Source organism: Nylanderia fulva, unplaced genomic scaffold (genome assembly GCF_048542155.1).
Source record: "Nylanderia fulva isolate GAGA-0341 unplaced genomic scaffold, ASM4854215v1 Scaffold26, whole genome shotgun sequence".
Lineage (NCBI taxonomy): Eukaryota > Metazoa > Arthropoda > Insecta > Hymenoptera > Formicidae > Nylanderia > Nylanderia fulva.
The window spans coordinates 1,072,850-1,081,578 of record NW_028190325.1 but is presented as its reverse complement, the minus strand read 5'-3'; the positions used below and the strand labels follow the sequence as shown (position 1 = coordinate 1,081,578).

Sequence of the window (8,729 nt, the reverse complement as noted above, 5' to 3'; positions counted from 1 at the left end):
TGATGCACCTGTTTTGAATTGCATCTCACGCATCGCGTCTCCAATACGATCCGTTAAGACGACACGTCGCGTGTTCGCCGCACGCGTATGCGAAACGCGCTCCGGGACTTTTCCCTGATTATTCTTTGGTGCCCGTCCAACAAATCACTTGCCATTCGTTTGTTCCTCGTCAGCGAGCGAGATAAATAATGGAAAGGTTTAATGTATAAAAGAAATCAATTGAAAAGAACATCAACCCGTCACTAAATCACATAATAATGAATGCGGACGTGGGAGTTTTAATTATTGATCAGGAAATTACACTTCCGTTAAAAATGAGTGAATGTGTGTTGCGCGCATTGTATGATTATAATTTAAAGGATAAATGATGACATTCGCAATATCAAATCCGTAAACAAGATTATTATCACGTTCCTAAATTGAAAATGTAAAGATATTACACAATAATGATGTAAGAAATAATTATAGTGGTATAAATGGTAGTAGATAATTCATACGTTATGTAAATATTTACACAAGCGTATTTTCAAAATGTAAAAATAGTTCCTATACCTACTTTTAAATTAAAGTTATAAATAACATTTTTACATTTTACATTTTTGTTACTAAAATTAAGGTATTTTTTAAAATATTTTTCTAAAAATTTTTTCTAAGATAATTATTTATGATTATTTATATACTTTCAGAAAAATCTAATATTATTTTGTGTAAATTAATTCTCGAAAAGTTTAAATCGAAAAATCGCTGTATTAAGTAATTATTTTTCCACTTTTTTTTATTCAAATTTAATTTTTCTATTTTATTTTATTTTTTAAGTTATGTAATTGAAAAATAAAAATAAATAATAATTATACATTTTATATTTTGAAGACATTTTTACGCGACTTATATCTTGATTATATTTTGTCTAAAAATGAAATATTGAGAGTAGCCAGAGATTTGACAATTACTTTCATAAAACTCATATGATGAGAGGAAATGTGGTAAACCTGAGACATTCTATATCTCAGCAAAAAACCTAACCATCATAGTTCCACGATTGCAAAAGAGGATGTTAGCAATATATCTTTTTTCATTCAAAATGTCACGGTAAGAAGGGAGTGTGAGTTCCCCACTCGTCGTATACCTCGAGGTTGTATAACGCGCATTATACCGTCGATTTTCAGTAGTTCCTTGAGCGGCTTATCTTGTTGTACAGATAGAAAACAATGTCAGTGTTTCTCTACATCTAGTCAGTGTCAGTATATATACATTTCCGTCTCACTGAGCTTTTTCTTCGCTAAAGCTATGCAACTCGAGTATTTATCGCTATAATTTTATAAATGATAACAAACGTGGTTATCAAACTTGTTTAATTGATACTGAAATCAATAAAATGTTATCAGTACTTTCAATTAGAAAAATGCGATCTCTACGGAAATTGGACTTGAAACAGTTTTAAACACAATCCATCGTAACGCATATATTTTCTATTTGTTTAAACACAACGTTGGATGTAACGAAGAATATCCATGTAAAGTGTAAAATGCATAAAGCTTACCAACATCCAAATATTAAGATAGAAGTTTTATGAACCGTTATCAACGTTATCTGTCGGTGCGATTTCAATGAGATTATAAAGTGTATATGTACGAGAATTGTTATTCCTTCCATATGTCGGGAAAGCACATTCTTTCGTTTTGTGTCAGTACTGCGAAAAGAACGACGCAAGGAGGAAACATTTCAGTCGTAAAGTGAATTGAAGAGCAGTGAAATATGTCCGGAACGGTGAATCAGGCATTTGAAGTAATTTGATTTTTATTGCTTGTGCTGATAAATTTTTGTTAAATAATTTATAAATTGTTAAATATCAGTGAAAGTTTTCTTTAAATATTTAAAAATATTTTTTTTGTCTAAGATTATATCTAAATATATTAAATGAAAAATATTTTCTTATTATTTCCATTAAATATTGTAAAATATTTCATTCGTATCTCTCCTAACTCTGTTTGATTATTCAAGAAAATGTAAAAAGATTATTTAAAAAAATTTATTATCTTTATAATCGATAGAATAATGAATTGGACGTGTTGGAGAATGGTCATCAGAAAAGTGAACCTAATCAAGTAAGTAAATCGCTTTTGTTTAATTCTTCTTGCCAAAGAATTCTTGCGAAGGAATGCCTTTGTTCGAAACAATCGATCTAATTATAACTGCAAGCCCATTTGTGTGCACGAATAAGTGACTATAATAGTTTTGTCATTATTGAGCAAAACATATCGTTATAATATGTATTTTATTTTGAACTCGTTCTAAAATAAAAACTTAAACAAAAATAAGATAAAACAATATACTAACTTTCTCCACCTGGTTCTATTATTAAAAATATTACTTAATAATCTAAAACAATATTAACGTGCAGCATTGTTCTTGCAGAATGTTAATCATCGTGAATCACAAATACATCGGAAGACTGGAAAAAACGCGATCGGGGCATATTTTTCAAAACACCGAAGAATTTTCAAGATTTTTGGCTTAATAATTTTAAATATTCTTATTATAGCCTATATAATCTGCGCAGGTGTATATTGGAAAAATAAACGTATGTATGTGTTTACTCGTTTTGATAGAATTTATAATCTTGATTATATAATTGATATCGAATATGATAAAATATAAACGCAACGCAATTAAATTTGGCAAAGTGACATGATATGACAGTATCGTTTCTTAATTCCAGAAAAGGATTGTGATCTTCAATGGTGCGATGGCTACGGTTTACTGCTCGTACTTACAGGACTTATTTATCTCGGTCTGTTTTATTTCTTAATCATAAAACGATATTTTGGAAAGTACATCATACAATGTTGCCTGCCAGTAACGAATTCCTTGGAGCGCTTGAGAAATACCAAGTGAGAAATTAACGTCATCATGTCCGATAAAAATTATTTATATAAACGATATTCATATCAATATTACGAAAATTTTCAGATACGGACCGTACATGGGAGGATCCTTTTGCTTGATTATATTAATAGCTATTATTATTTTCCTCATTCTTGATACTACAGAATCGAGATATAGATTAATCAGTATCCTTGGCATTATTATCATACTGGGATTAGGTTGGTTATTTTCTAAACATCCGAAACAGGCAAGTGAATCATGATAAGTTCTTGACTTTGATCTTTTTATCGCACAATCTTTCTTCGCGAAAGATATCTTTTTATTGCTATTTTATCGATTATCGCTCGAAACGTGTACGGTTAATTCATTAATTTCACATGTTACGTAACAATTATCCTCATCTGCCGTATCGCCTAGCGAATGCGCTCCAATTACTGTAACGTAATATACGTACACAAGTGGAGCTGAAGAAAATTGCTAAAGACACGTGGGTAGACACGTCACTAATTTCGCTGGAATTAATCCCCACTTCATTAAACTGTCTAATGTATATGCAGATTTCTTGTTTACAAATTTTTTATACGTGATATTAATTAAAAATTAAAATATTTTATTTTCTAGAAGTAAAAAGAAGAAAAAATTAAAATATCAAGTATACGATATTTAGAATAATCAAATTTCTTAAAAAAGATAAAACAATATATTTGCAATTTTCTTCGTTTATTATCACTTTCGATTATTTTAACGATCACGTCATTAAATATATGCAGGTCAATTGGAGACCTGTTATTTGGGGCCTAATTTTACAATTTATACTTGGACTCATCACGATTCGATGGCCTGTCGGTCGTAATATTTTCCACTGCATATCCAATAAAGTGGCCACTTTTTTGAATTATACTAAAGTCGGAGCAGGTTTTATATTCTCAGAAGATCTAGTCAGCAAGGGAGTCTTTGCCTTCACTGTTAGTTGATCTAATATTGCATTTTCAAATATTTAAAATCAAATATAAAATAATACACACAACATTTAACAATTAACTTATAAAAAAATAACTTGACTGTTAATTTGATTGAAATAATTTTTACGTTATTTTATATTTATTTAAAGAAAAATGTTTTACTTATAATTTTATAAATAAATCAAATGTCATTAATGCTGCACTCTGCTTTGTTAGGTACTGCCCGTGATCTTTTTCTTTAGTTTCGCGGCACAAATTTTGAGCTATCTTGGTGCGATGCAATGGATAATCGTGAAACTAGGAGGGGTTTTGCAAAGCATAATGGGCACGACGTTGTGTGAATCAGTAAGCGCCGTCGCTAATCCTTTCATCGGAATGGTAATATCAGTAATATTCTCACAAAATAGAATTTTCACATCATAAAAATTTGAAACATGAATTTGTCTTGTTTTTTTTTTCAGTCAGAATCTCCTCTGTTAATCACACCATATCTCGATCAATTGACTAATTCGGAATTGCACGCGATATTGAGTTCAGGATTTTCCACGATTGCTGGTCTGTCACACACCCTTCATAAGTACGATTTACTGTATCATTAAGCTAATTTATAATCGTGTGTACCTACTCGTTGCAGGTTCGGTATTGGCTGCTTACATATCATTCGGTGCAGAACCGGCTCATTTAATAACTGCCTCCGTAATGTCCGCGCCGACTGCTTTAAGCTACTCCAAGCTCTTTTACCCGGAAACCGAGCAAAGTCTTACGAAATTCGAAAATATCAAGCTCGCAAAAACGTAAGTGTTTGATAGTAAAAAAAATATTTGTGTCTCAGTAATGGTTATTACGCATAAAAATTTATATTATATTAAATATATAGATCAGACACCAGTATTCTAGACGCCGCTACCAATGGTGCATTAGCTGCGATACCAATCGTTTTGGGTATAATCGCAAATATCGTGGCTTTCGTATCCTTCATCGCGTTTTTTAATGGGGCGCTCTCTTGGTTCGGCGGTCTCGTCGGTTTCGAAGAACTGAGTCTCGAGGTAATAAATCTTTCGACGCGTGCGTGATCTTTCCATGCGGCTAAAAACGTATCCTACTATTTGAACGAATTTTAGATTTTCTAGTTTTACAGATTATCTTGGCCAAAGTTTTTATGCCATTAAGTTGGATCATGGGGGTTCCTTGGGAAGATTGCGAGGAAGTGGGTACGTTGATAGGTATGAAGATGGTGATCAATGAAATGATTGCTTATCAGAAGATGGGCGAGTTTAAAGAACAGGGTAGACTATATGGAAGATCGGAAGCGATCGCCACCTTCGCGATCTGCGGTTTCGCGAATCCAGGTTCGATCGGCATCCAGATGAGCGTCTTCGCTTCTTTGGCGCCAAAGAAGAAGGACCAAGTTACGAAAGTCATTATTCGGTCCTTCCTTGCTGGCAGCGCCGTCTGTTTCCTCACAGCCTGCGTCGCCGGTAAGATTGAAACCTAACGTGACTGTTATACAGATTTCTTTCGAGCCGTTGCTTCCAAATATTATCTAATCTAATTTTTTTTTGTTATAGGTATGCTAATCAACGACGCAACTGTCTTGCCTTCTACATACGTTATTGTATCAACAATTTCGAAAACATCAGTGACAACGCTAAGTACTCCGTTAATTTAAATAAAAAAATTGCATTTAAATTACGAATTGCGGAATAGGAATCCTATTACAGAGACATTTAATTACAAAATTCAAACATTTTGAATTTTTGCTCATATCTACTAGTGATTAGAAAGAAACGGCAATCTCAAAGACCAGCTCTTGTTAAATAATTATATGTTGAGAAAGAAAAAGACACAACTCCATTATAGTAATTTTATCAGTAATAAATTTTTATACAATACTGTCATAGAAACATCTAAATTACTTATAAATGATATATATATATATTATTATATATATATGAAATCATTGGTTTTTCCCAAAAATGATGCGTAGCAAAATCTTTTATCTAGCAAAAATCAATTTCGCCCTTATAGTAATGCATAATACAAAAAGCTGAAATGACAATGAAAATCACGTGAGAAGAATCACTTACTAGTAGGTTATTTAATCTGTCACTATTTGTACGTTATCAGTATATATATATATATATATATATATATATATATATATATGATAATTGTGTAAGTATCGATCGCGCGCAATATGGAATACGTATATCCCTCCCGAAAATGAGTGTGCTTATTTATATTCTATTGATAAATCTAATATTAATTGCAAAATATAATATATATATATATATATATATATATACCACAATACGCAATAATATCACAATATCTTGATAGTAAATGAAATGTCGCGTGCGGTGCTTCGAGAAACTAAAAATATCGAATAAACGTATCTTTTTTATCTTTTCTACGATCACTTATGGTAAAAAATGCATCTCGTAAGTTTTGTAAATGCTGTCAATGCGATAAAACACGACGGCAGTCACGTCCAACATTTTTTGCAGAACGTCTAGGTTTCGTTGAACATTTTCACCACAGACCTGAAGACCAGATACAAGTGAAGAAAAAAAAGCATTCGATCTAATTCAACATTCCCTAAAAAAAAGTTCTATTAATCCGTTTACCTTTTTAAATAAAGCCTCCTTAGTAGGCAAAGTGTACATGGCAACAACCGCCGCTTTCCTGATCACCCATGGATGATATCTTCCCAATGTGTCGTTATACGCATTCCGGCAACAATTGCCCGTTTTGTCATCATCTGAGAGATCTTCCATATGTCGCAAAAATTCTCTAATAAAATCTAAAAGATTGAAATGTGTATCAGCTGATTCGGATTTCTAAATAATATCAACGAAACAGATAAACCCACCTAAACCTCTATTTAGTCGTAATAAAGTACGTGTACCATTAACAAAATCAGTTTTTTCCAACAATTTATTTTCCTTCTCATATTCAATCATAGACTTGACAGTGGTGTACTGCTGATTGTCTGTATTTAATAAATTATCCAAGATGTCTATTTTCTGCTTCAGATCAGAAGAAACGAAACTAAAGACACTGCCCATTAGCTGAAAAAATCTGTCCACACATCATGTTATCCAAGCACAAGTGCTACACAGATATGATCTCATATACCTCTGATATTACAGATTAATAAGAGATATCACGATTAATTTGATCAAAAAATAGATAACAGTAAAGAAGATTATAATATCATATAGAATAAAAATTTTTATATACAGCGTATTTTTTTAATTTTTACATATAACTATTGCGCAAAACTTTATTAAATTTTGGACAAGAGCATTATATATGTATAAATTCTCTGCGTTAAATAATAAATAATGCAACACACATTCTCTTAATCCAATAATGGAAAATTATTTAAGCTAGTTGTCACTTGTTTAATTCCGCTTCCATATGTTACAGATTGCCAAACAAATCCGTCATCAAATATTGACGTTAAGTGTAAATTGAAGACAAAACGACTCGAAATCAACAATGACAAGGTTATGTTAGATGATAAAAATAGATGAGCCATATGACTTACTTATAGAGTTCGTTGTAAGCGTCTAGATACGCTCTCAGAACGACATCGTCATTTTCAGCAAGGGCTTGGTCGAAATAATCGTGCACGATACGCAAATCGAGAAAACTCAATTCCGGTCCCTCCGCCATTGTCGTGTTACTGCATTCAACCAAATGCCTATCGTGTCTGCTTCTGCGCCAGCGTTGCAATAATTCCCTTATCTCCTTTGATATGGCATATAGCCCACGAAATTGGACGGACGCACAATTACATAACCAATAATCACGACTGGCTGTTGCAGTTACTAAAACAGGTGGTGCATGACGTGGTCAACAATGATAGCGTCATTTCTCTAAGATCGATGACTGTTTGATTTTATCGTTCGAGTTTCTTACATTCAAGTTCAGGATCGTACAACGAGGGAAAGAAAATACAACCTAGCGCACTCTACTAAAGATCATTCCTAATCTTCATATGATAACTTACAGCGCGTATACGTATGATATATACGTATGTTTAAATCATCGATTTCGAAATTCAGAGAAAAATAAAGGTTCGAAGAAATGTGATAACACACAAATAAAATGTATTTTTGGATCATTCAATTTTTTATGTAATTGGAAATTATTTCAAATAATATAAATTATTTCGAAGAAATCTAGCCTCTTTTTTCTCTTTAAGACATAGTCTTTATAATAAGAGAATATAAAAACTGGAAAAATATTATCAGTAGAAGAGAAATAAAATGTTTTCTTGTGAGCAATGCAAGTGTTCCCAGTCACATTGTATGCTTGTCTAGATAGTACCATCATCTTCCATGAGAGGCGCTAAACTGGAAGACTGATTCCGATTATTTTTTTTTTCAAAATAAACAATATGCTATCATAAAACAAGAAAAAAAATATATTTTTTAAATTTAATTTTCAATAATTTTTAATTTTTTAAAATAATTTTTAAAACTTAATCGTATTATCCCGCATATGTTGTACTCTGATTTTCTCATCGAACACGAGATGTATGCACAGCTGAACACTACCTACGTCTTTCGATACACAGTAGGAGTTGTTATATTTGCACATTATTTACTCCCGACCTCTATTTGTCGAACAATCGCCCTGTGCATTTACCGAGTTGGTTTCGAAGAGGGGAACTGAGAAATTCTTGCAAGTATCTTCCCACCTCGCCTTTGGCTTATTTGGACTATTTGGAATATTTCAACATTTCCATACACAAGTGATAAAAACACGTAAAGAAAGAATAAAACTTTTCTTTTTCATAAAGTTAAGCCTGCATAACAAAATCACATCTTTCAAATTTTAATACGTTATCGTAATTTGTGTGAAAAAAAT

The 8,729-nt window shown here is 32.1% G+C and overlaps 2 protein-coding genes across 3 annotated transcripts; one reads left to right on the top strand and one right to left on the bottom strand.

Annotated features, from left to right (window-relative positions):
- Positions 1 to 821: 821 nt before the first annotated feature.
- Positions 822 to 6,912, top strand: CNT2 (Concentrative nucleoside transporter 2). Of its 2 annotated transcripts, XM_029313141.2 has the most exons (12): positions 825 to 1,785; positions 2,052 to 2,105; positions 2,416 to 2,581; positions 2,720 to 2,891; positions 2,971 to 3,133; positions 3,657 to 3,851; positions 4,065 to 4,226; positions 4,310 to 4,403; positions 4,483 to 4,642; positions 4,726 to 4,894; positions 4,987 to 5,326; positions 5,417 to 6,912. In XM_029313141.2, exons 1-12 carry the CDS (start codon positions 1,756 to 1,758, stop codon positions 5,515 to 5,517), a joined length of 1,806 nt encoding a protein of 601 aa, XP_029168974.2. In that variant the 5' UTR covers positions 825 to 1,755; the 3' UTR covers positions 5,518 to 6,912. The 2 variants fall into 2 exon arrangements, with proteins under 2 accessions (XP_029168975.2, XP_029168974.2); XM_029313142.2 differs by lacking the exon at positions 3,657 to 3,851 and having other exon boundaries at positions 822 to 1,785.
- On the bottom strand, positions 5,699 to 7,768 carry LOC114938958 (ceramide-1-phosphate transfer protein). Its single transcript, XM_029313143.2, has 4 exons — positions 7,402 to 7,768; positions 6,721 to 6,929; positions 6,476 to 6,651; positions 5,699 to 6,391 (listed from the first exon to the last, which is right to left on the bottom strand). Exons 1-4 carry the CDS (start codon positions 7,527 to 7,529, stop codon positions 6,269 to 6,271), a joined length of 636 nt encoding a protein of 211 aa, XP_029168976.1. The 5' UTR covers positions 7,530 to 7,768; the 3' UTR covers positions 5,699 to 6,268.
- Positions 7,769 to 8,729: the final 961 nt, after the last annotated feature.

Bases quoted from the DNA above. Each gene is read 5' to 3' on its own strand.
- CNT2 (XM_029313141.2), top strand. From the start codon at position 1,756: ATGTCCGGAACGGTGAATCAGGCATTTGAA. The intron at 4,227-4,309 runs GTAATATCAGTA...TTTTTTTTTCAG, and splicing joins CTAATCCTTTCATCGGAATG to TCAGAATCTCCTCTGTTAAT. The intron at 5,327-5,416 runs GTAAGATTGAAA...TTTTTGTTATAG, and splicing joins CCTCACAGCCTGCGTCGCCG to GTATGCTAATCAACGACGCA.
- LOC114938958 (XM_029313143.2), bottom strand. From the start codon at position 7,529: ATGGCGGAGGGACCGGAATTGAGTTTTCTCGATTTGCGTATCGTGCAC. The intron at 6,652-6,720 runs GTGGGTTTATCT...TCAATCTTTTAG, and splicing joins ACGACTAAATAGAGGTTTAG to ATTTTATTAGAGAATTTTTG. The intron at 6,392-6,475 runs GTAAACGGATTA...TCTGGTCTTCAG, and splicing joins AGGAGGCTTTATTTAAAAAG to GTCTGTGGTGAAAATGTTCA.